At 39.1% G+C, this 26,196-nt stretch overlaps 1 protein-coding gene across 1 annotated transcript in view; it reads left to right on the top strand.

Annotated features, from left to right (window-relative positions):
- SH3D19 (SH3 domain containing 19) overlaps positions 1-26,196 on the top strand; it is an 82,964-nt gene that overhangs the window by 43,408 nt on the left and 13,360 nt on the right. Inside the window, exons 4-10 of the mRNA XM_082316035.1 lie at positions 4,334-4,376; positions 5,625-5,772; positions 6,012-6,213; positions 6,826-7,818; positions 19,788-19,895; positions 23,326-23,438; positions 25,660-25,718. Of these exons, the coding sequence (XP_082172161.1) occupies positions 4,334-4,376; positions 5,625-5,772; positions 6,012-6,213; positions 6,826-7,818; positions 19,788-19,895; positions 23,326-23,438; positions 25,660-25,718 (1,666 nt within the window). The remainder of the gene's footprint in view (positions 1-4,333; positions 4,377-5,624; positions 5,773-6,011; positions 6,214-6,825; positions 7,819-19,787; positions 19,896-23,325; positions 23,439-25,659; positions 25,719-26,196) is intronic.

Below are 26,196 nucleotides of genomic sequence, written 5' to 3'. Positions count from 1 at the left end.
ACACGAAAAATTCCAGTTAGTTTCAACTTCTATTTGTACAGAAGTAGTCTAGTCAGATCTTGGGTGAAATCAGACTTTTTTTTCTGTTTTTGACTTGAGGATTACCTGATCCTTTTAGTGTTCCCTGAAGAAGGGCCTCCACAGCCATGTCACACCTTTGGTATTGCAAAGACCACAAGCGTGGCCTCTTGCATGGGACCATTCTGTCAGCTCTTCTGGTGTTTTACTTTGTAGGTAAGGGAGGGAGTGTTTGCCCACTCTTGAGGCTCTCCTTGAGATACTGTAATGAATAACCTTTATTCCTAGGCAGATATATAGTGAGAAGAATAACTTCTCAGTCTAATAATCTACATATTTCATGGGATTGATGGTAGAAATGTGTAGCCCGGTATTAGAAAAGCATTGAAAGAAGCTGTATTTTTAAATATTAGCACACATCCTTGTTGTAGAAAGTAAGACTATTACTTTAAAACCTATTAATAATAGTTAACATGAATTAACTGAAATAGTTAATTGGCAGGATTGTGTTTACTCACAGCTGCTGGAAGGGACAATAGATAAAAGTAATCAATCAGAAAAATTTGGAGCTTGATTTCCCACAAGGCTGGGGCTATTTGAGGCTATGGTTCCAGTCTTTAATGCAAAATGAAACTGGCTTTTAAAACACTCTGCAGTGACAAAACTGTTCAATATTTCATACAGATTTGCTAATGGAAACATACAAATATTATTATGCAGTGTCTATCTTGTGGAAGTGCTCAGTGCTCACAGCAGGATGGTATCTCTGAGCAGATCCCTGAATGAACTTCATAGTTGCCTCTATATTGCCTAAAAAGATTGCCTGAAAGACTAAATTCTAGCCCAGCTCTGTTCCAAAGACTCAAAAGTGCATATCAGACTTCTGTTGCGACCAGCTTGTCTGTAGCATTGCAATTTATGGGTTTGTGGTATAATGGTGGTTGTACTTATGCAGACGTCTTGATCTCATAGCTTAAAATGCCCCCTGTGCCATAATCTGTATGTGTTTCAAATATAAATGACATACCAAGTACACTTGAAAAGTAGGACCCAGAGAAGAAACAGTAGAGGAAAAACATTCATTGCACATTCAAAAATAATTGGATAAAGCCCACCAAATAGTGCTTGTAAGAAATATGTACAAAAAATGAATCTATAAGTCACTGATCTGTCCTCTATTTACAGTATTACCATTAATCCTTTACTTGCTTAAACTCTACTATACTAGGTTAAACACGTTTAGATGCCTCATTGGCACTAATGGCAATAAATAGTGACAGTGTTATAAGTTGATTTGACATTTTTTTCTTTCCCCTGAGACCATTAAAGTTATAAGATGAAAAAGCACGGATTTTATGCACTGAGTTTTTCCCGTCTCACCCCTTCTTTAACTGCTTTGCTTACCTTTTACTTAAATACCACTAAGCATATGCTTCTGGAAATGTCAACAGTTCTCACCCTGAACATTTCTTAGTGTGGAAGTTGAGATGCCAACTGCCTTCAGTTGTCAGTATGTAAACCTGCGCTGAAATACATTTCCATTGACTCCCCTGATGGAAGAAAGGTTTCTTAAATCTTAAAGCTGTCATAATTTGAAATCTGCTGGAAAAATTAATAGCATGCTTTTTCAAGGCAATCCACAAAGCGAATGAAGAATAGACTTACAGGATCAAAAGACCACAAGGCCAGAAAAGTGGCTGTAGGTTTTTTTCTTTTGTTTTTAAATCAGGTGTGTGCTATAATTTAAAAATTCATGTCTTCTCTCATACACTTTTTAATTTAAATTCATTTCTTTGAAATGGTGAAGGAATAAAAGCTGTGCAAGTCTGGGGGCAAGGATTATTTAGAAAGTTTGTATTTTCTTTTCCCTAGCATTTGTGGAACTCCAAGGAATACGTGAAAGCAGAAGATGCAGTAGCTTTCACCTCTGCTCCTACTGTGGATTTAAAACCTTCCAAAACAAAAGATGTTCTAAAAGTGTGGTTGTAAAAAAAATGTGACAGCAAAAAGAGGGGAATGGTTGATGGAAGAAGGGAAGAACTTTGTCAAGGTCCTTAAAAAATAAATATTTCTATTAAATGTTTACGTACATGGAAGTAGCTTGATTCCATAAATACCTGGGAGGTTGTTTTTTGTTTTTTTTTTTTTTCCAAATAGACTGAGCACGTTCTGAAAACATATATGATAACTTGAGTATTAGCCCTTTTGAAGAGACATATTTATATCAAGTAAAGTTATTTTTATATAAATATTTTAAATGTGTTGTTTTCAAGTGAGTGTACTTGTTTACTTGAAATTTGGAATTTGGATGGACTACAGTTACCTCACTGGCGTTTTTTTGCCTATGTTAAGAAAGGAAAAAGGTCTTTCAGACTTTTTTTAGGTATTTCTTATTTGTTTTAATAACTTTAATAAATTGGAGTTCATTTAGAGTCTCACAGGAGGAAAGAGCATGTAGAATTTATCTAGAAATGAAGAAAGAATAAAAGAATTTGACAGGTTTATCAGTTCAGTTTTACATCTCTCATTAATTAGCTTTTATTTCTAATGCTCTTATCATTGTAATTTGGCTATACCCCAAGCAGTTGTATTGAATACATTTACCAAATGAATGCTTTCTTCCATCCTCTTTGCAAAAGTAATCTTGGAATTGGTTGGTTTGGGTCAGTTTGGGGTTTTTTTTCTTTTTTTTCCCTTTAATGTGTGTATTAGATCAACGCTGTGTTAAGATCTCTGAAGAAGTGAAGGTGAGGCATAGGGGATTTTTATTTACTTATTGTAGCCAAACAGTTTTTACAGAACTGGTTTAGGAGATGTGCAGTCATGGCTGAAACTTTGAGGTGTGCCTCTTACTGGGATTAAGCTGCCTGCCCATACCTCTTTTGTAGGTGGGAGTATAAATTATGGCATCCCAGCTTCTTTGCATCTGTATCAACTCCTCAGTGTAACCAATTATTTTTGGAAGGGAAAAAGCGCAGACCCAAATAAACCGTGATTTTAAACTAAATAAAGCATTCGAAGAGATTTGACTTCCCTCTTCTCATTCCTACCGTGGCTCTTTGTTGAGCCATACAGTGGACATTTCCATATTCAGTTATGTTCTTCATGGTTAATTTATTGCAAGGGAAACTTCTAAACAGCCATTGTTAAAATCAGCATGAGACTAGGAATAAAATCTGCTTTTATTTTAGTTTTTTAAGACACTATATTGTGAATGGGTATTACAGTTGTCCTCTTACAACACTGGCACGTGCGCTATTCTTGCGTGACTAACCCATTTGATCATGGTTTCTGGCCCTCTGAAGCCTTCGTTTGTTTTTCTTCACCTCCTCTTCCTCTTCTGTAACCCCTTCTTTTTTTCCTCTAGCACTCATGAATAGTGCACATCAAAAATGCCCTGTGGAAGAGGTATGTGTGACACAACACTATGCAATTCTTGAATCAAGTATGCTTTGCTGATTTCAGCTAATGATTCTGTGATGGCACAGGAACAGCATAATTGTCAGCTTTTGCACAATAAGACTCTACCACTTCCTAAATTGCACTTGCTATGCAAAAATTTGTCCCTCGGATAAATTTCCTTTTCTCTCTAAAGAAATAAAAATGAAAATTGAATGTGGCCATTGAAAAAATTATTTGAATATAAATATGGCAAAAATAGAAAAATGAACAGGTCAGGATTCACTTATTTTATGTCACTTAAAACACATGGCTTGCGGAAAAAAAAAAAAAAAGAAATGTTGCTGACTTTTAATCCACAAGTGATTAAACTTTAGGAAATTTCTAGCTGGAAACATTTAATTTTTTCTTTTTACATAGAGGAGAGTGAATTAGATTTTGTGCCTTAGTACTTTTTCCCTTCTCTAAAACAAACAAAAAGAGACATTAAAAAAAGATTAAAGAACACATCTCAGAAATGAGCCATCAAAAGCAAAGGCTTTTATTCATGGATTTTTTTAACTAAAGAAAAAGAAGTTTCAACTCTAGGGGTACCACAATGCAGAATGCAGGAACATGTGGCGAGGAAGAAGAAAGGGGACAGGACCATCTCTCTTGGTGGTAACTTGGACAGAGGGTGACTTAAACAGATTATGGAACTGCGCCCTAAACCTTTTAAAAATTTTTCCTCATATTTAATACAAATAATTTTTTTTTAAACTTGGCCACTCTTAAGATCTGGAATTTATGATGAGATGCTGTATGTTCTTCATTTCATTGATAGTGGATTGGTAAGGGCTCTGCTATTATCCTCAGCTTATTGCTGTGACAGTATATTTTAACCTCTTCAAAACTTTTGTTTCTTTTCTTTAAATAGCTTCTCGGACCTCTAGCCATAGCGAGCAGCAGAGGGATAGAAGGTATGATGCTGTTTTTTATATTGCAATTAGGTGTTATTGTAAAACTTGTTAGATTGTGTCACAGTATTACTTTTTATGGCTTTTTCCTCTAGTTTATCTTTTTTCCTTCTCTCTATCCTTAGTGTGTTTAAAAATAACTTAGACTTGGAATAAAATAAATATACTGTGATTCTTAAGCACAGGGTAGGTTAAGAGTTTGAGGAGTTTTCTCATCAACTTTTGTATGTGTCCTCAAAAAAAGGATGCAGCCAACCATCAAACCTCTGCAGAACTGCTTTACTTTCCTGCCATCTATTTACCCGATCACTTCAGAATGAAAATAAGCACACTCTTAGGCCTCCTTCCAGTTTCTCAAAGGGTATTGAGAAAGGAGGTCACCAACCTGGATAGCTGGTGAACCGAGTCTGCCATTATTTCAGGTGTGAAGGAACTGTAGCCCTCTTTTATTTATTTTTTTTTTTTAATTCTTTTTACAGTAGTTTTAGAAGTTACGCTTCTGCAGGTTTTTTCTGTCAGCAGACAGAGGCTTCTGTAGCAGATGCTTGATCCACTCACAAAACTCACTTCTCGAAGTGTATTTTGTGTGAGACTCCAGATTGATCAGTGGTACCCTGGGGGCCACGGTCTGGGAACGTGGGCCATCACTGCAGCTTATGCTCTAAAGCAGTTGTGACAGTGATAAAACAGGGGTAGTACCTATGGGTCCTTAACTGTCATGGAAGTCCCTGTTGTGCTAGATGCTGTAAGCAAATAGGCCCTGTCCCAAAGGCCTTGTGAGGATTGCTCTGCCCCACTTCAGCACAGTCGGAGGTTTCCCTACAGGTCAGAGGATAGACAAGATTTTAGGTAGGCAGCCAGAAGCAGTTTTAACTATCCTACTGTTCTCACATTGTAGCAGGCCAAGGGCAAACACATGATTAGTTCTCATTATCCCATGAAGACTAAGACTTCTTCCATCTAATTGAGTTACACTTGTGTTTAAGTACTTTAAGCACGTAAATTATTTCACTGAAGCCAATAAACCTACTTTTTGGCTTAGGCATTTAATTAGGTGCTTTGAATGGAAGCCTAAGTGCTTGTTAGAAAGGTCCGGTAAGTTACTTTGAAATCATGGAAAAACATCTTGGTTAAATCAAAAAGACCTGAGCTATTTTGATTTCCCATGCTGAGAAAACCTTTGTCTTTTATACTTATAAGAACTATTTTTAAATGTTCTAGGTAATTATTCCCCTTTGCCTTCTTTTCCAGGCGTCCTGAAATTACAATAGTTGCTGCTGAACCCCTCCGGCCATCCTCCTGGTTTCCAGGTGCAAGCCCTGTCACTCCTCAGGGATTAGGATTCCCTTCTGCTTCATCTCATGCTCAGTGGAGGAGAAATGAGCGTATTCCTGCTGAGGTGAGTGTGAATTTATATGAGGTGTGTTTGATTTACAAAGGTAAAAAGCACGTTAAGTTAGAGAGGAACAGAGGTTTTGCTTGCTTAGACTTTCATCACATTGAAGAAAAGACTATGACAGTGTTCTTTACCTCTGCATATGTTAATTTATTATTTTTAAATTTATACGCTTTTTTTTTTTTTTTTTTTTAAAGGATCACATCTGGACATACATTAATATTTATCTTTCTGTTTTGTAGCTTCCACCATCATATGAGCAGGTGATAAAAGAAATCAATCAAGTGCAAGTCAATACAACAAATAACAATAATGCTGCTGCTCCTAGACATACCACTACTTCTGCAACACAAACTGACTTTCCAGAGGAACTAATCAGCCATTTGTCGGGAAGTAATGTAAAAACTAGTGTGCCTACACACTGGGAATCTGCAGGCTATCCAGGTGAGGCTGTTTTGGATTTTTCATTGATGAAGACCTTACTCTGTCTCCTGAAGATGTTTTTTTATTGGTCTGTGCAGCACTTAATATGAATAACAGTTAAATTTCTGTGAATGATTACTGCTGTAAATTTCTGTAAAAATCCGGTCTTCTGAAGAACTACCATTGCATTCATGCTCAGACTATAATTAAATCTTGAAAGTTTTGTTTGATTCAGCCGTAATGGCAATTGCTTTGGGCCCAGAGGAGCTCAGATGCCCAATCAGAATAGCAGCAGTGTTACACACTCAGATTGAAAAGTGTGCAGACCAAGCTAGGGAAATTACTGTACTATTCTTTGGTCTAGATGTTGCTTGCATGACACCTCATGCTGCAAGCTAACAAGTAGTTTTGAACTCACAACGTGTAGATACCATGCATTTCAGCAATCTTCGGCTTCTTCCTAGAGTTCGTATATTTTTTCATTCATCTTTTAGAAAGAGAACTGCAGTTTCACGAGCAGCAGTAAGTTCTGAATTAAAACGATCATGTTTACCATCCTGATGGCTGACAAAAAATAACATAAATAAAGTGTTCTGAAATAGATGACTGAAACTTTTTCTTTTCTGTTAGCAGGGCAGAGTCCTCTTAAACCTCCTAGGCCTTCTGCATCTCTCCTGAATAGGTCTCCTTCAGAAAATGAGAATCCCTTAATAGTCTTTGAAATTTCTGAAGGTCAGAGGTGCCAAGAAAATCCCAATGCTGTGATATGTCCTGTGCCAAAGCCAAGATCAAGAAGCAATCTCAGACCTGTGGTCAAAAATACTGAAAGTAAGATAGACAATGGAGAAGTAGTGAACCAGTCTACCACAAAAGGGCAGCAACCTCCAATTCAGCAGTCATCTCTCTTAGATGATAACTTACTAGACAATCACTTGGCAATGGACAGCATGAGTACAGAAAAGAGCCAAAATAGTATTGTTTCAAGGATCAAAGTTTTTGAATCCCAAGGAACTAATGATACCTCAGGATTATCAAAAAAGCCAGAAATTGCTCCTCGTTCATTCACCCCAAGATCTGTTACTGCAAAGAAGCCAGTAGTTGCTCCAAAGCCAGGGGTAAGCAGAATTTCAGGAGACTGGGATGCATGGACAGAAAGCAAATCGACACCTTCCAAGGAATTGCAGCCTCAGGCTGAAGCAGTTGGGAGCAGTGTTGTAACCAAACCTGAACTGCCAAAGAAGCCAAAACCTGGCCTTGTTAAAAGTAGTAGTAGTGATTTTCTTGATGCAAGGAGTGGATCAGTTGCAGAGAACAGTGATGGACAAAAGAAATTTCCTGTTCCTGCTCCGAGGCCTCTCGTTCCTAAAAAGTCACGTTACGCAGAAAATCCTGCCCTTTCTTTGGCCTCACTAAAACCGATTGCTGCTCCCCCACGGGCTTCCGTATCTGCCCAAGAAAAAGTTTTCAAGCCTCCAGGGGAATCGTCACCTGCAGCCAACTCCTCAGCACCTGCTTTGCAAAATAAACTAGATGTGGAAGGAGATCTGATCAGTTTTGATGATGACGTTTTGCCCCTAAGTCCAGCTTCTGTAGTTAAAGATAGCATCAGTTCTGAAGCAGCAGCAGGTAAGAAGAAATTTTTTTTTAAGCTGTCACTGTGGTTACTCTTTGCAGGTGTATGCCTGTGTGACTTATGTCTACCTGTCTTGATGGGGTTTATGTGTGTGTACGAAATTCTTAGTTTTGTGTTATGTCAAGATCATTATGAAATTACTTGGATTTTGAGACTCAGGAGGTTTCAAGGATATATAAATCTCAGAACTTGCCTGCTGGATTTATTATGTGCTTACTAAAATAATGATAAAAGACTTGATGTTATACACTAGATGTCACCTCCAGAATGTATCACAATTCTCTCTGGGCAACTTGGGACATCTTATCTCTCGCCATCTAATCTGACTAATTTATTTGAGTGCCTGAAGTTCTGTAGTGGAAATCTAGTCATGTAGAGAAGCAGGGATGTTTCTTGCATTTAGGGAAACTTGTGGTCAAACGTACTGAGATACTTTGTACGTCTCACCCGTGCCTACTTATTTTCTCTTTCCTATCTTCGTATTGTCATGTGACTGTATGCTTGTTACACAACTTCAATTTTTTCAAATAAGTGAAAATAATTATTTCATATGGACAGATTAATTACTACAGCTACATCCCTTTCATAAACCTTGTTTGATTCCATTAAGCACTTGGGGTCAAATTTTTTAATGCTGTTTTAGGTAGTTTAAGACACAGGTGGGTGTTGGGCTGTCATTAAATTTTACAGCAATAGGTTTTTCCCTCTTAATATTCAGGTATGTCCTGATGTAGCTTACCAGCCCCATTGCAATCCAGGGAGAGTTCTGCTCTAAAACAGATGATGTGTCATACAAAATGCTTGTTTAAGGGACTGTGATTTTTAATCTTTTTTTTTTTTTTAACCTCATTTATCATTAAACATCTCGGCTTTCTGAAAAGAGAAGCATAGATACTGCATAGTTGTCACAGTAAATCGATGTTAAGGATTGGTAACAAATGAGATTTCTTCACAGTTTGTGGATTATATCATTAGATGAAGTTCTGATTTGTTATTGTTTCTCCTCTGTACTGACATAAAAACCCCAAGGCAAATGTAGAAAGTCCCTTAAAGCCCTAAACTGTTAAGATTGGTATGTACAGACATACAGACCTCAGGGGAGCTTATGAAAGCAGTGAAATAAGGCGACAGAAGATCCTGCAGGAGAGGTGATTAGTTCAACATGGATCCAAGTCCATTTTTTCTTGGACTAACAGATTCCGGGAGTACTGCAGAAGCTGTACCAAGCCTGGAAGGAGGCAGGAGTAGAGGGTGACTGGAGAAGCGTTTCATACTTGCGTCAAGGAAGTGTATGACTGACAGTGTCTAGCTGGGAACAGAGTCATGATCATCATGTCTGGAAACTGCAGTAGTGGCCCAGCCACTGTGCGTGTGATGGTTTTAAAAGAAAGTTAAAAGCATGAGGGATGACTCTGTTTTCTGTGAGTTTAGAGTAAAACTTGTAGTTTCAGTCATTTTATTTTGATTACTAGATGCAACAAACAGAGGGAAAAATGTAAGTAGTAGGCAAGAAAAGAGAATACTTACATTTTGAAAGTGCATAAAAAGGAAAATGATGTTTTGGCTATGTACACTAAGACTGCCTTTCACCCAACCTGGAAAAATTAAATAACATTAATTCTTCTGTTAAATCAGAGGTTGAGTGATCCCAAATGAAAATCACCTGAAAAAACAGCTTTCATGATGAAGTGGTAAGAATGTCAGTCTTCATCTTTCTGGTTGGTGTCCTAGGTGTTATTCTTGATTTAATTAAGGAGAAAATACTTTCCATTGTCATGGTTAACTGAAGAATTATTCAGGTAATAGTTTCCAGACTTCTTGACTCACCTGTCCATGATTTTATTAATTCAATAAAATGGCATCTTTGCTGCAACCCTTCTTACCTACTAAAGAGAAAAAGGTCTGACAGCATTATCACTTTATTACACTGTAAAATTAGGATTCATTCCAGATTTTTGCAGGCATTTGTGAGCTCAAGATCATATCCTGTACTCTTGATTACTAATGCCGTGCTGTGTCTTGACAAAGCATCCACAAGAACAACTCTGGCTTTCTGAAAAATGAGGCAACACAGAGCCCTAACACTAGCTATTTCTCATGTTCCCATAGGAACAGCTTAGGATTTGCAAGATGAATCCACAGTAAAATGTTTTGTACAGGCAGGAAGAGAAGCTCTCATCTTGCTCCCAGTTCCCCAGACCTTTGCATTTCTTACATATTAGTCATTGTCATTACTTAGCAAAATTACAGCGCTCTGCTTGTTGTTATGGCAACCCTAGGAAAGGAAGAAGGCTTTTATGCAGTGGTGCTTGAAACTAAGAACCAACAGCTTGTTTGTCAAAGAGCGGTGTTACATCACAGATTACAGCGTTCACAAAACGTAATTTTTTTTCTGATACAGCAGAAACGCATCTAGTACTTAGACTGATGTAAATAGAACTGGACGGATCGATCACTGCTGCTACTAATGCCTGATGCGAAAGTAAGAAGGTGAAGCATTCAGTTGATGATGGGGAGGGTGCAGAAGTTGAAGTGAGCATATGAATGAAAAGGTGAAACAGGCAAAACAAATTCAGAGTCTCACAGCGATTTAGTTGACTGACCTAAGACATCAGCTTCCTCTAACAGAAGGCTACCATCTCCACACTAGTGAAAGATATTTGAATATTACTTAGGTACAGTGTTGGCAACAAACCACTTTATAGTTTCACCAGTTTAACTGTCACTGTTTAACTGGTAGTTTAACTACCAAAGCTAGCTGGATGATTTTCTTTCAAGTTTACCTCAGGCAATCCCATGGGTTTTGTCAGTGTTTGACAGCATTTCTAACAGCACAGCTGTTAGTAGAGTGAACTTGCCCTTATCCAAACATTAATGATTTTATCTTTGTCCCGCTTATATGGAGAGGGGGAACCGTTCTGGTGCAAATAGAGACTCTGGGTACCGAGATCCCTTTCAAAGTGTTGTGGTTTAACCCCAGCCTGCAACTAAGCCTCACACAGCTGCTCACTCACTCCCCCCCCCCCGTGGGATGGGGGAGAGAATCAGAAGAGTAAAAGTGAGAAAACTCATGGGTTGAGATAAAGACAGTTTAATAGGTAAAGCAAAAGCCGCACACGCAAGCAAAGCAAAACAAGGAATTCATTCACTCCTCCTCATCGGCAGGCAGCCATCCTCAGGAAAGCAGGGCTCCATCATGTGTAACAGTTACTTGGGAAGATAAACGCCATCACTCTGAGCGTGTCCCCCCCCTCCTCCTTCTTCCCCCAGCTTATATACTGACCATGACGTCATATGGTATGGCATAGCCCTTTGGCCAGTCTGGGTCAGCCGTCCTGGCTGTGCCCCCTCCCAGCTTCTTGTGCACCTGGCAGAGCACGAGAAGCTGAAAAGTCCTTGACTGGTATAAACTCTACTCAGCAAGAACCAAAACATCAGTATGTTATCATCAACATTATTCTCATCCTAAATCCAAAACACAACACTAGACAAGCTACTAAGAAGAAAATTAACTCTATCCCAGCTGAAACCAGGACACAAAGCTTTCAGCATCTGCTCTGCCAGTTGAAGTCTGCAGGAGCTTTGGAAGCTCAACAGTTCTGAGATTCAGAGGTGAACTGTGGCAGAACCTTGTATCCAACTCGTGTCTCTGAGGCTGGCCCAAGGGAAGTGCCAGGAAGGAGAAGTCAGGAATGACAAATCTGTAGAACTGCTCCTTTCATCAGCAGCCAAAATCAATGCCAGTTTTAAGTGCCATAATTTTGGACTCAAAGGCTAGAGATAATGTTCAAAGCCATTTGTATCCTAATGAAATTACTCCTGTTCAAGTCAGTCATTTAGAATGTGAAGGCATCTGTTTGGGACTCTAAATCTTGAGGTGCTAATGCTTTGATGACAGTTGTGATACTTTGGATCATCTGGGGTATTTTTACATTTCTCCTGTAGCTGATAACAAGGGATTTGTGCAGTTCCTGAAGCTTAAAAGTTTCAGCAATCTGTCAGGTGGTCTCTCTTCTCACCAATCCATTTTTACAAAGGCTTGGAAATGAAATCCTAGTGCAAGTTGAACTGACTGTAATTTCCATGGCTTCAGAAGATCGATGATTTTACCTATAACTTGTATTAGTTGCTATGTTAAAGCATGTAGTGTGCCAGCTTGCTAAACATTCTGAGAATGCATGTTTTGGACAAAGGAAATAAGGTAACAGTGCGTTTAAAGCACATATTTAAATTAAAACCTGGAGAAGATTGTGCTAGAATGTTTTAATTCCTTTTTGCTTGTGGAGAGTTATTCTTCTCCCTGATCTTCTCTCTCTCTAAAACAGCATATAATTCACTGGTTGCTTTATGCCTGATACACCAGAACTCAATTTAAACCAAATGCTTTGAAAAGTACTTCAGAGAGAGCCTTCCCTTACCAGCAGGGGACAGCTCTCTCTTGATATCTTCATCATATTAGTGTATTTCAATTCTAACAGTAATATGACTACTGCATTTCTTAATTGTTTTATCTATCTATCTACCTACCTATCTAAATATGTCATCGCAGTATAAAAGTTCATTTCTGCCTGTATGGCAAAAAAACCCCAACCAAACCAGTGCTACTGTCCATTTATATGTATTGTTCCTTCTTGTGGCATGAATGGTGGAATTTGTGTGACATTGTAGTAAATTCAGAAAAACTGCTGCTTGAGGAACTCCAAATTTGTCTCCTGTGGGGATATTGCCCATCTGCTTGTTCTTAATTGCTTCCTCAGGAAGGAAAAGAAAAAAAGAACTGAAGTATTTCTAACTGGTAGATTAGGCTAGACATATCTTCAAGATAATGCAGCTTTTCTTAGGGTTCTGCTGTGTCACTTCTAATGACTCTTCTAGTGGTTATTTTAAAGTTACCTGTCTCCTTTTTTACTTACTGCCAAAAGTATCATCCCCAGAAAAGAGTGAGCCGTCTCATCCATTTTAGTCTGCTATTTGGCTTAAACCCATGACAAAAACAGATTTACCTGAAGACATGCTACTGTGGGGTGAGTAGTGGAGGTATGGGTCTGTGCTGTGTCGTGTTGGTTTTGCTCCAAGGTTGGCAATCTCCAGCAGAAGTGGTAACAAGCATCCATTAACTCTTCAGACACTACAGATGTTTGCTTAGTAAACAAAAATTGGAGCTTTCAAGGAGCTTGGAAGTGATTCCACTGTTACCACAGGAGAGGGCCTTATATCTAATTTCAGGAACCAAGTAAGGTTTTTAAATCATAGCTACATAATAGATGAGGAGCCCTTTAGGTTGTCAAATGAAAATTAATTTGCTTTTGAGTTCCATGTCTGTAGATGCTGTTAAGTGGTAACACACAAGTAATAACGTTCTTAATTATAACTGTCTTCTCTGGTGATTAGATGTGTTTGTTTTACAATAATACTTGAAATGCAAATATCCTTTGACCAGAAAGATTGTCAAAGAACAACAAAATGCTTATTTAAAAGAAGTGTTTATAAATAAAACTATTTTTTTCCTTTGCTGAAAGCATGTGAGTGTCTTGCAAGAGCATAGATAGGTATGTTAAACAACATTATAAATTCCCTTGACCTTCACAGTTTCATTAAAAAGATTTTGTATGCCCTACTGCTTTCCATCACCAGTCCTCTGCTTTGGAGATTCCCAACTTGCCTGTTTTGGGGCACTTGAATCTCTTGCCAGTGAACAAGCATTCATTCACCCAGCAAGAATGGACAAGGCTGTGTTTCTTAATCTCCAGCGTAATTTGGGGGTTTGTTTTTTTTGTCATCCACTGTATGTCCAAATATCCTCTGGCAACCAGTTTTTAAAGTTCGACCAGGTTATGCAACCAATTTCTAACATGACCTCATGGCTGACCTGTTCTGGGCAGGAGATTGGATTAGAGACCTCCTGAAGGCTCTTGCAATATGAACTACCCTAGTCTTACTTCAACTAGCAAAATAGATTAATGATGAAGGAATAGCCTCGAAACTCTCACGTAATAGCTCATGCTGGTATAAGCAATCCTCTTGTGCCAAAGGCGGTGTAATTACTATCACCTTCGCTAGTATGGACAAGCTAGCAATGAACCAAACGGTTGTGCTTTTAGGTGCAGACAGATAGTAAGTATGGGCATTCCCACAGTTTGAGAAAGAAGTGTTGAAAGCTCGGAAAAGGTCTGTTTATATCTGTCTCTGTGTATGATGTAGCACTGCAGTTTTCCACCCCATAAATGCTTGTATTGCCATTAAGTGTTACAATAGCCCAAGAAATTTTGCTATTCTAGTAGTAGATTTTATTTTATCTGCTCTCCAACTTTCTGACGCTGTGGATGAGATATTTCATTGCTCAGTTAAGGACATATTGCATTTTCAACAAGTACATTTAGGCTGGATCTTCTGTTGTATCTCTCAGCATTTTTTTTTTCCTGTACTTTCCAGAGAATATCAAACTCTACATAATTCTTTGACTTTGTGCACTTTTGTCGTACTGATGGCTAGGCTCCTTCTGCAAACTCCACATGTATCCTGTAAACATCATTTATTCTTTGGGTTGGACTCATTCCTCAAAAATAGTGATCACTGGCCTTGAGTTGCCTTACTGTTTGTGGTGATCCGTCAGATGCCAGCAGTGAACAGGGGGCAATGCCTAAAACCTATGCAAGTAGTTCACTACATTTTCTCTGCTCTCAGTGGCAATGAATGTTGCTGGATAAATTCTTCCTGTCCTGTAGTCTTTGCACAACTCTTTTTAAAAAATCTTGCTAATGGGTGAGAAGTTTGAAATTTCTGTTTTGGCATCTGGACATAATGTTTCTGGGAGTAAAGAGAATCCTCAAGACAAAACTTTCTGAAATTACTGTGTGCTTGCTTCAGTGTTGTGTGCTTTTGATAAAACAGCATAAGCAGGTGCATAAATAAAACTAATGCTTTGGCAACCACATTGGAAAAGCTACTTATATGTAAAGGTTGTTACATATAAGAGATTTTTACCAGCCCGCTCAAGTACCTGTTTGACTAAATGTGCCATATCAGGTAAAGCAAATCTCCTTGGCCTGATGAACTATAAATCTTTGATAAAGCAGGACCACACAGTCCGTTCATAGCCTCTACCAAAATAACTGGGCTAGTCATGAAAAACCTCTGTGTAGACTGGGGAGAAAGAAATCCTAGAACGTTATGATAGCAGATTTCCTTGTCTCTGCTCCAGTTTTAAGTCTGAAGCCATACTAAGTTTACTCCTGAATACTGTATTCCTTTTATTTGAGTGACCTGGTCTGCTCTCCTAGTGTTAGGAGAATGCTGAGAAACCTGTGTTTCACCTGAGCTTACTTTCAGGTTATGCACAGATTACATCCTGAAAGAGCCTGCATCCTGTTCTCTCTCTTTTTTTTCCTTTTTCTTTTTTAGTTTCCCAGACTATTAAAAGATATGGTCATGACCAGATCATGGCAATTTTCCATGCAGAGGGACCTGCAAACTGCATATTTTGGGAAAGGTGGTGTAGTCCACATTATTCTCCTTTGGTCAGAAATACCATTTCTAAGAACAGTGAACTGTTAATTTTGGTGATGAAAAAATACTGGGTGAAACTGAGATTGGGAAAAGCACTGATGCTGGAATTTCAGTAGGATACCTGTCTAATATGTCTATTTATAGTTGTAAATAGGTTGAGAATTAGAACATCTGAGTGAACATCAGACTTTTGGTTGTAGCGTTTCACAGTGTTTCTTGAGCATGGACCCCATTCCTCTTTGGGATGTTATCTGTCAGGTTTCCATTGAATCTCCAGCTTTATTACGAGGAGGGGCCTGTTGTTGAAAATCTTCCACCAAGTATGGGTTAAGTATGCTTCCACAAACACCAGAGTGGTTTCATGGGACTAGGTAAAACCCATTTGTTGATGCGATTTGGCTCTGTTCTCCGTTCCTGGAAGATCCTGATAACAACACAGTTCTGTGTGAAGAGAACGCGTGAGCCTTGCCTTTAACAGCTGATGTAGTTTTTTTAATTAAACATTGAAAGTAGACACAGTTGCATACTTCTGTAGTGGCAAGTGTTATAATGTCAGCATCAACACCTTTCGTACTATGTTATTCTCGTGTACTGACAGTAATTCTTGCAGGACTGAGCATCTTCACAGTAGATATTACTATTCTGTGCTTTTAGCTTTCCACATCTGATTTGTTTGGAGATTCCCCTTGTTGCTGCTGAGGTATCTGTTACCATCTTACTACCACTTACTTAAAGACTACCAATAAATATTTCAGAAGGATATCCATCTGCCCTGCTCACACGGGCAAAACCTAGTGTTTGCTCTGTAACCTCCTAATTTTTTATTTTAGACAAGGATGGTAAGTGAGAGTGGGGAAAAAAGCTGTCTCTCCTAAACTGGTAAAAGTTAAAGATGACATACGGTACATTTGAATACACAGCTTTCATTTGTCTTTCCTGCAAACAAGCACAGTAATATATGTTATCACATAAACCTTTGAAACAGAAGCTGTAGAAAAGTGAGACTAAGAAAGACACAGGCTTTAAGCATCATTGTAAAAGTTTAATAAAAAAAAAATCGATAGAAGTCTGTTGATACGTGTTATGAAAAATGCCTTGCAGATTAATTTCCTTGAGCTGAGAAGCTTTAAATGAGTATATTAACAATTCTGTTTTCACACCTCCGTGAATTATGCTCAAACGATGCCCAATTGTTGTTAAACAACATAAAAATTTGATATGTTGTCAGTCCCATTGCACAAAGCAGCACAGTCGTTTACTCAGCCAATTTCTGCTGCAAACCCAGCACTGGGGAATGGAATAACACAAACAAGGTAATGAGTTTTAAACTAATTATGAGGTGCCAACAGTATAATTGAACATAAGATAATGAGTGGAAAACTAAGGTTCATCGAATGGTTTTCTCAGCCTTAGAAATTACTTTTCTCAGACTTAAAAATTACTTCTCAGATTTACTGATTTAGAGACCTCTGCCAACTGTTGAATGGTCGAGAAAACCATTTCTACGCATAGCAATGACTAACAGCTGACAGTAATTTTGTACAATTTAAAATCTCCCATAAATTTACAAGAATACAGATCTGTGATTATTTTGGGTGTTTAGAGCATTTTCACTTGTTTTCACAATGTCCAGAGTTTTATAAGGTGGAGGCTTCGGAAAATTGTTTCCTCATTGTTCATGCCGAGCTTCCTTAACCTCTGCAGAACCTTACCGTGAGAGGTGCTCCGTGTGCCCGTGTGTTCCCTACGATCCTGCTGTGTCAAGGAGCCTGTGGCTTAGCCCTGTTCCCCTTTCCTCTGCTCACCCTGTGTCTCCAGCTTCCCAACGGGCCAGTGCAGCTTTGAGGCCCCGCTGCCCGGCTGCCTTGCCAGGGTCACTCCTCAAATCGGTCGTAGAATTGCCAGATAACTGAAAGAGAGAAGAAAGCCCGCTCTTGGTTTTCTTTTTTCAGCTGCACTGAAGTCATGCTGAACACCAGCATAAGAGTTAAGATTAGATAAATCTTATTTTTTTAATGCAATTCAAATGTTAGCAGCGTAGCTAGCAGACATAGGTATAAAGGAATAAAAGAGAATTATAACTGCAGGCTTGCTCTAAGAGTGGGATTTTTGTTTCTTGTAATGACCATACTGCCAGAATGCTTGCAACCCTTCTTGTGGTCTGTGTTTTCAAGTCCTCTAGAAAAATCTTTGCTCTGATGCAGCTTTCACTGAAGAATCCTAAACCTTTTACCAACTAGTGCGAATCCATAACTTAAACAAGATGTTAGTTTTACCCTTACCTTCTACAAAATTGTGGGTTGCCTGTGCCTGTTTTCTGGAAGTGCCAGTGTCTTTGGGCACAACGTGATGGAGCCATCTTCTGACTAGATGGTAACAGAGCTTATTTTTAACTATAGCCTGTATACCTTTAGCTGTAGACAAATCGTTGACCTGTCATGATTCTTCCTACCTGAAGTGTACGCTCAAAGCTGTTGTACAAGCAGCCTGACAGAAGGAATTGATGTGCTTTGGTTCATGATTAAAATGGGTCATGAAGGTACCCAGGCAGATTTCTGGGGAGCCTGTAGGCAGGTAGATGTCTTGACTTTGAGGGAGACCATGGCACAAACGCCCATGGCACACCTGTACGTGATGGATACACCTATGAAGAGAGCCTTAAGCAAGGACCTAGTGGGAGGTGGACATCTGAGCAGGGGGGAGCATGCACGGGCCCTGCGGCACGTTGTCCCTGCTGTTACTGCAGCTGCACGCTGGCAGCGGGAGCTGGCGATTGCTGGGGGCACGGGCAGAGGGGGCTGCCAGCTGCAGGCAGAAGTGCCCGGCAAGGGGGAGCGGCAGCAGAGGCTGGGGGAGCTGTGACCACCAAGCCATGTGCATGCCGGAGGGCAGTCCATTACACTGTGATTCAGCAGCTCAATATTACACAGTGTTTTCTTTCTGTGAAATTCCTTTGGGCTTATTTTTGGTAAAACAAACAAACAAACAAACAAACAAAAAACAACAAATAAAAACCAACCAGAGCTTGAGGTACTTGGTCTTCTTCCCCTCTCTCTAAAAATGCCAAGGCATTTTTAATTAAAAGGCTAAAAGGTTTTTAATTAGGTTGTTCATAAATAAATGCTGTATTTCTGGATTTTCTTAAATCTTAGGTATACTCCCAGACACAGATTTCTAGTGTCTTGATAACTGCAGCATGTTATACTACCGAAAATTATCTGTAAGAAATCATGACTTCATATTACATAATTTTTTAAATCGTTTTCTATAGGTGTTGAAGATAAAACTTTATCAAACACAGGGCTTCCAACTTTATCAGAAAGTGTGGCGGTACTTTTGGGAAAGGGTATGTGTTTGTAAAAAGTCCTGAAGAATTTAAAGAGATGCCCAGCATACTTCTTCTCTGAGACTCTGACACTCCATAAATAACATCTCATTGAGCTACACATCTAAAAAGGCCACCAGAGGAGATCAAACTCAGTTGTTGGGGCTATGAATGTGTGTCATGGAGAATTTATTGTCCGGAGTGCTTCTCCAGTTTTCTACTTTACATATTTACAATACTGTTAAGCGTTGGCATTTTACTGCAGTTTTTGGTAATGTCAGAGGAAAAGGTAACAACAGAGAAGAGGTATAAATGAAGTATTGCTCTTCGAATGGAAGGTGTACTTGAGAAAGAACCTATTGATTTGGATTTTATTTATGTACAAGTATTTTTGCAGCTGCCTTCTACATGCACATATGTTCCCATGCCTATTAATAAGAGACCAGTGCTCAAGTTTATGAAGCATATAAAACATCGCTCCTGTCTTACCGATGGAATGATTGGACAGGCTTGTAGAGGAATGAGTGATACAGGCAAGGGCAGAGCTCAGGCACGACTCCCCGTCCTTGGTCCGAACCAGTCTCCCCCATGACACCAGGTTTATAATCAAAATTATGCAGAATCTTCCACGGAATTAGTTGTTCTACAGCAAAGACATTTTGTAATCAGTAATATTTAAATGCTTTGTTTTGTTTTGTTTCTCTAGGCATTTTATCTGCTGCAGTGCTGATTGTTTAGCTTTGGCAAGATTTTATTGATCAAAACTTTTTAGCGAATGTGTTCACAGCTATGTCTGCATATTAGAGCAGCTGCTTTGAAAACGTTTCCCTAAAGCCATCCTGATTTCAGGTCCCTATTACCAAGCAATGCAGTTCCTCTTGTTCAGTGGCTTATATGATCCCAGAAGGCATCTGGAGCATGTTTATGTTAAGTCAACTATGAATGCAGATGTACAGAAAAGATATGTTATTTACAAAGAGCTGAGCACACTATTTGCATCAGCCTGATTTATATTTTTTTTTTTTATTACTTTCTTGGGCGTGAAATATAAATGTCCTTAATAATGAAAGCAATACCCAGAGAGATTAGTGTTCAACAAATAAATATGTTGGGGTTTTTTTTTCCTTTTAGATCCTTTTCAGTTTCTCACCAAAAGTGAACCTGCAAAGGAACAGACAGCTCAACCAGCTTTAGCCCGGAAACCCACTGTGATCCGGATCCCAGCTAAACCCGGGAAATGTAAGTTCTTCTCCCAAATTGTCTGAGAAATCTCTGTCAGAAAATAATTCTAACTGGGACTCAATATTTGCTAATTGAGTTGCTGTTTACTAGCTATATTAGCTGCCAAAGGAATCCTTTGGTACAGTTTGACAAGGCAGAGGAGCCAACCTAAGGGCTGTGGTGGGAGGGAGAAATAGCTGGGAGTCATGTTCCCCCCTTCCCTGGCTCCCAGCTACCTCATCTGGCTCCCTCCCTTGTGCTAAGTTTGATGTCCCTCAAACCTTATGGAGCTAATGCATATCAGAGGTGAAATGGTGTGTGAGGGGAATCTAAAGGCTGGCAGGGAAGAGCTGGAGGAGACCCTTTCAGCAGAAGCAAGCTTGTTTCGTCAGCTAAACCATCTCACTGAGCTGTGCCTTTGGTCAAATTGACTTCTGTTCTGACATCAGCTGATATTGTAATGCTGCTCCCAAGCTTCCTGGGAGCAGTGCCCCCACTTGTCAAAGGAACAACATTAGTGTATTAATCTTTGCTTCAGACACAGCTTAGTTGGGATGTAAGCATAGTTTTCACAGCTTACATTAAAAAGTTCCCTTGACCCTTGTTAGATTTGAAATCTGTGGCCATTTAAGCAATAGTATTTTGGTAGCAGTTGAGGGAATAAAAAAGGCATGAAAGAACTTGGATGCAAAAACCTGATGTGTTCAATTTTGTGTCAAGGTCTTGACTATAGTTTTCTGACAGTTACTGTATCCCTAATGCCTTCCACGTCTAATCCTTTACAGCTTTACAAATGACACTGACAATATCTCAGAGTGGAAGTTTATCAGAGAGCCACAAGGTCTTTGTGTTGATCATTGTATGCTAGAGTACATACTTGTTTGTGTTTAGCCTTATGTTTTATCCTCAAAGCTTAGGCATAAATGTCACAAGATAGCTCTTAAGACTCACATATCAAAATCTTGTTTTACTACACTGAGTAGGTTTAGAACCAGCTTCTAGCAACTAGATGTCTGGGTGGCTTTTCTCCCAAGAATTTCTCTCACTATTTCCTGAGTTCCCTGCTCCCCCACCAACCCACCCCAGTGCTAAAATACTAGGTTTTCTTTTCCTCTGCATATGCGAGAAATGCAGTTGAAATGATTAAAAATGCAAAGAAGAGTGAAGATAAAGCTATGAGGAAGTCTTTCTGTTAATACCCAATCATAAATAAGAGGGGTTTTTCAGTTGGATGAATATGTTTACGAACTACTGTAAAGAACCCAAGACATAATTCTTTACAAAGGAAATTGTAATTTCCATTTTTTTTAAAAAAAAAAAAAAGACCTGACAATTTTTTTTTCTTTTTCTTTTTTTTTTTTTCCTGAGTAGGATTCTATTTTGAACTTGTAGATAACTGGTCCCTTGCTGCTCTCTAGTGGTAATTGAACTTTCCACAGGAGACTGCTCATCATACTTTACTTAGCTACAATTATCAGAGGGGTCTGAAGGACTGCTTTAAGGGAGGCTGTGGCTGGAAGATTAATGGGATGTGGAGGAACAGAAGCAGGTTCCAAGAAAGCAGAGTAGACTTTTGTCAGATAGGAGCTGCTGCAGAAATGTAAGCTGTTAAAAGTTAAAAAATGAGAGAAGTACAACTGGGTCAAGGTATAACATGGATATAGTAGGATTTACCTTGTAAGAGGGCCACATGGTCTCAGTACCAAGGGGTCTTTCACCATCATGAGTATGGAGGGAGATTAATTCTGTCAGGAACGAGCACAAACCAAAAAGAAAAACCCCAATAAACAAAAAAAACTCCCAGCCAGCACTACCAAAAAGGGGACAGAGCTGGATGCTTAAGAATTTGAACTCCAGTAAAGCAATCATTTTGCATTAGCATTTTTGTCAAGATGTGATTAGAAAGGAAGCATTAAACTTCCACTTCAGTTATTGCACTTAGAAATCACTGAAAATAACACCTGCCTTCTAGTTCTTGTTTTGTTGTTCTCCTCCCCCCCCCCCCCCCCTTTATTTCCTTTAATTTTGGTCTTATAAAGAGTAAAGGCAAGGAAATTAAGCCATCTGTGTATATATCAAGACTTGAAGTGGTGTGAATAAATAAATCTCTTGTGCTTTTTATGTATCAGTAAGGTATGATAAGAGAAGATTTCTCTTGCAATTACTGTCAGGTATTGCTTTTACTTTTCATCCATCATACTAGCTTAGAAGAGTGATGATTTCACTAACTTCTTTTCCCTGTGCTTGGTCACTGCCAATAAGGTAACTGTGACCTGCTCCTAAAAATAAGGGATTTATCCTTGAACTGATCCATTTTAAAACACCACACCAGTGTTTTAGATCATAGTAATGCAACTGAGGTGTCAAAACCAAACAACACTTCTCCTTCCTATGTGTTGTTTCTTTGTTGAGAGTACTTTTCATGAAATGAACAACTGAAAGTTTTCATTTGGCTAGAATCTCTCCTCTTTTTTTGTCATCAATAAATGTCCAGGCTGTCTACACATATATTTACATAACTCCAAGACTGGCAGGAAGTCAGAAGAGCTTAAGTGCCTGAAGTTCTTTGTATGAAATTAATTTTCTTGGTATACAAATACATTGTAAAATAGATGGCAAGGTTCCAATATATAAAGACAAAATGATTGGTAAATATGCTGGCAAAACCTGTCCAAGTGCTTCCCAGGTTTCAATGGCAGAGACGTTGAAAGCAAATGTCATATAATTAGCAGGTTTTTGTGTTCTTTATTGAGACTGAGAACATCATCACTCTTCCCTAGTAACAACTGTACTGTTTTCTCTTCCGTGTCCCAAATTTGCTTAGCTCTGTAAAGACTACTGGGGAGCTTCCATCTCTGTTTTCTTTCTGTGACCCTGAATTTTGTAGCAGCCAATGGTTTCTTTTCTTGCCTTTACCTTTCTGAAGATTCTTCCATCCAAGTCTCCTGATCTTTCAGGGTTACTTGAAATAACCCTCAGCTGTTTTCCAGCCTGGAGGATATTCCAGGAGCTGACAGCTGAAAAAAGTGAGCCAGTTTAGAAATGTGGCTGAGAGATGGTGATGGTGTTTCAGGGTATCCAGTAATGAGTCTGACATTCCCAGGGGCAGAAATTCTTCTACTCGTCTAATATTCAAGTATTGCAGCTGAAACCCTGAAACCCTAGAATAACTAACTTGCTGATGTCCTGAGAGTAAAGTGAAGATCCGTTATGCAGGATGGGAAGTACTCCTGAAGTCAACCTCAGAGTTGCAATGTTCCCTTCACGTCCCTTTTCTCTTCACTAGTCTTTAAGTGGTCCTGCCCATTGGCTGCTCTGGCTTTGAGGAAGGAAGTTGCATTCACAAAAAAATGCCCCAAACCCAGGTGGATTCCCTTACCTATTGTTGGTTCATGTAAAGAAGCTATTAATTAGACTTTCATTTGGGAACTTTTGGGGTTTTTTACAGCTTTAAATGAAATCCTGCATAGCCCTCCGCCACTTCCTGCTGAAAAGCCTATTGGGAACACCTCTGATATCACAGTTGGAAAACCCAACAGTGGTGACCTAGTAAAAAAAGTGGTAAGTTAGAACTGTTTTCCTGTATTACAACTTTGTCTGCTTTGGTTAACAGATCTCTTGACTCTCAAGCATTTGTAAAGTAAGTCATTTGAAGGACCAAAGGATGAAAAGGACTACTCAAAAATATAAGGCTTTTTTCTTTTAATTGCATCCTCTAATTTAATTAGGTAATTTAGACTGCTGTCAGTTCTGAAAAGCACTTTGTTGATTTTACTAAACTTTGATCACATCTATCTTCAATTTTCTGTATTTAGCAGCTGGAATCAGGATATTCTGCAATTTAGTTTCAAAAGCACTGCAAAGTGGTTCAAAGTCCAATGAGATTTACATAGCGAAATAATGTCAAAGTCCTTTAGAAATGTATTTTTTTACCTTCATGCACACAGTACCTCTCAGTGTCTGTGCTAATTTCAAGGCAGAGGAAACTTTTCTGTAGATTAATGAAGCTTGCTTTCTTCAGGTCTTTCCTTCTAGTTGTTTTCTACTGGTCCTGTCAAAGCCTGAGTAGAACCATCTATTTTCAAAAGTAAGGCTCTGTTCCGTGCTCCTGAGCACATAGTAATGGTAGACATTGTAGCTGTGTATCCTCTACGCCCTTTGACACAGATTTACGAAAGGGAATTAAAATAAACTAGAAAACGACAATAGAATTTCCAAATATTGAGTGCTGCTATGGCAAGAATGGCAGAGAATCTTGTGGAAAGCACAGGCAGTAAAAAGATCAAATCAAATCAAATCAAATCAAAAGCCCTCCCTAGATGGACAGCTGCCAACAAATGTCTTTGTGGCTACCTCTGCTAATAGGATAAAGGGGTTTTTAAATGTCATGATTGAAGAGGCTATTCATAGAGGTCCCCTCTTTTCTGGATAATGCTGAAAAAATAATTTCCAATACAAGATGTTAAATAACATTTTATACAATGCAACCCCAAAACTTTTACAATGTCATCCAGGTTATTGTGACAGGCGTGTGTAAGCTTCAGAGGGTTTTTTTAAGAAAAAGACTGCATTGAATCCACTGAAACATTTAAATCTTATCTTTGGAAAGATAAGAACTTCTGTGCTTCTAAACCTAGTATTGCTTGTCAGTGGAAGTGATTAACCAGCAACAGTAAAAATTGTTGACTGTAAGCAGCAGTTGGTACGGATTTCTTCCTTTTCACACAGAAGAGGAAAATTTTTGGTATGAGGATAACATCCCCATCTGAAAGTGGCAGGTTGTTTTCTTTCTAATCAGGATCATTTAATCAGGATCATTCATTTGGGGACTTAATCAAGGGTCAGAATTTTGTTACAAAATACATCTAGGTATTTTCTAGGTGGGAAAAATCACGGAAATTGTTTACCAATTTCAAGCACATGTATCCCTAACTAAGTAAACAAGACTGTTCAGAGCTATTTAAAATTACTGGTTCAAAAAGGGTACTTTTGAACCCAGATTCAGCACTCTGATTTACCACGCTGTCCCAAGCAGCTGTGCTTGTTCAGCAGAACTGGCAGTACTCTCTGGCACTGGGATGAAAATGAACAGCAGGAGGCAGAAAGGATGGTAACTTGTTAATCCATTACTGTGGTCCAAGGCCTTCAGACATGGCCCATGTTCCCCTCTGCTGACTCTGCTACAGGGTAGTAATCTCTGGCAGGGTCAGGATGGGCAGCTGGGAGGAGTGATGCCTTAATCTGCCAAAGCAAGATTCACCAGGGTTTATCTTTTAGATCTCTAGGAAACATACTTAGATGCCTTCTTTAATGAGAAGTAATGTTATTTGCAAGAGACGCTGTCCTGTGTGAGTTGCATCAATGTCATGTTTTCTGCTTTAAACCTGTTCAAAGTGTTTCACCTGTCAAAGTTAAATCAAAATTGACAATGTAACTGTGGCAGTTGGAATCCTGTGGACAGCGAAATTGTACATTTGTATGACTCTCCTGAATTTGGCTCTTAAGCCCTGACTCCCATGTAGTAGGAAAAGAGGGCTGGGTCGTACCTAATGCACAGTTTAAGCTGTGATTCAGGTAGTCAGCCAGGTTATTTACATCTCCCTCTATGTCCAACAAGACTTTAAAATGATAGAATACTTACTACTTTATTCCCAGATTTCCAGAAACTCTTGTTTTTCCTGCCTGTAGGATATAATTTAGTATAAGAAATGCATCATTTAAAAAAGATCACTTTTGTTTCTTAGAATTAAAGAAATGCCTTTTTTCTTCTGAATCTTTGTAGGAGTTGGATCATTCAGAACAGGGTGGAGTGCCTCAGCTAGAACCTGTACTACCCCCAAGGTAAGCACAATTCTTCCGTGACTCACTTAAAAGTGGTGTTTCTGAGCCAGTTTGCCTAGTTAGTCTCAGTGTAGACACTACCAACTCTAGTCCTAACTCAATAGGCTTGGGTAGGTAGCGTGCTCACTAATAAATAGGCAGGACCAAGTTGCTAGCTGATTAATACTTGTTTGTACATTATTTGTATGAGCAGGGAGATTATAGGAGGACAGCTGTTTGGCTCTTCAGCTAATGTACAGTGGCTGCTGACAGTCATTCCTTTCTGCATCTTTAACCTTGTCACCCACAGCTGAACGTAGAACATCCTGCATGTTGCTGACCTTTTGATCAATAGCATTTGCACTTGTGGCCGGGTTTGAGTGCTGAAGGAATGGAGGTGGCAGATGCTGCCACCCTGGAAAGGGCAGATGCTGGGCCAGCACCTTCCCAGAAGCACTAGCTAGTTTATACAGTTCACTTCAGACCTAAAACCCCTGGG

This window comes from Platalea leucorodia (genome assembly GCF_965183815.1).
Source record: "Platalea leucorodia genome assembly, chromosome: 6".
NCBI lineage: Eukaryota > Metazoa > Chordata > Aves > Pelecaniformes > Threskiornithidae > Platalea > Platalea leucorodia.
This window is presented reverse-complemented; position numbering and strand designations above follow the sequence as displayed.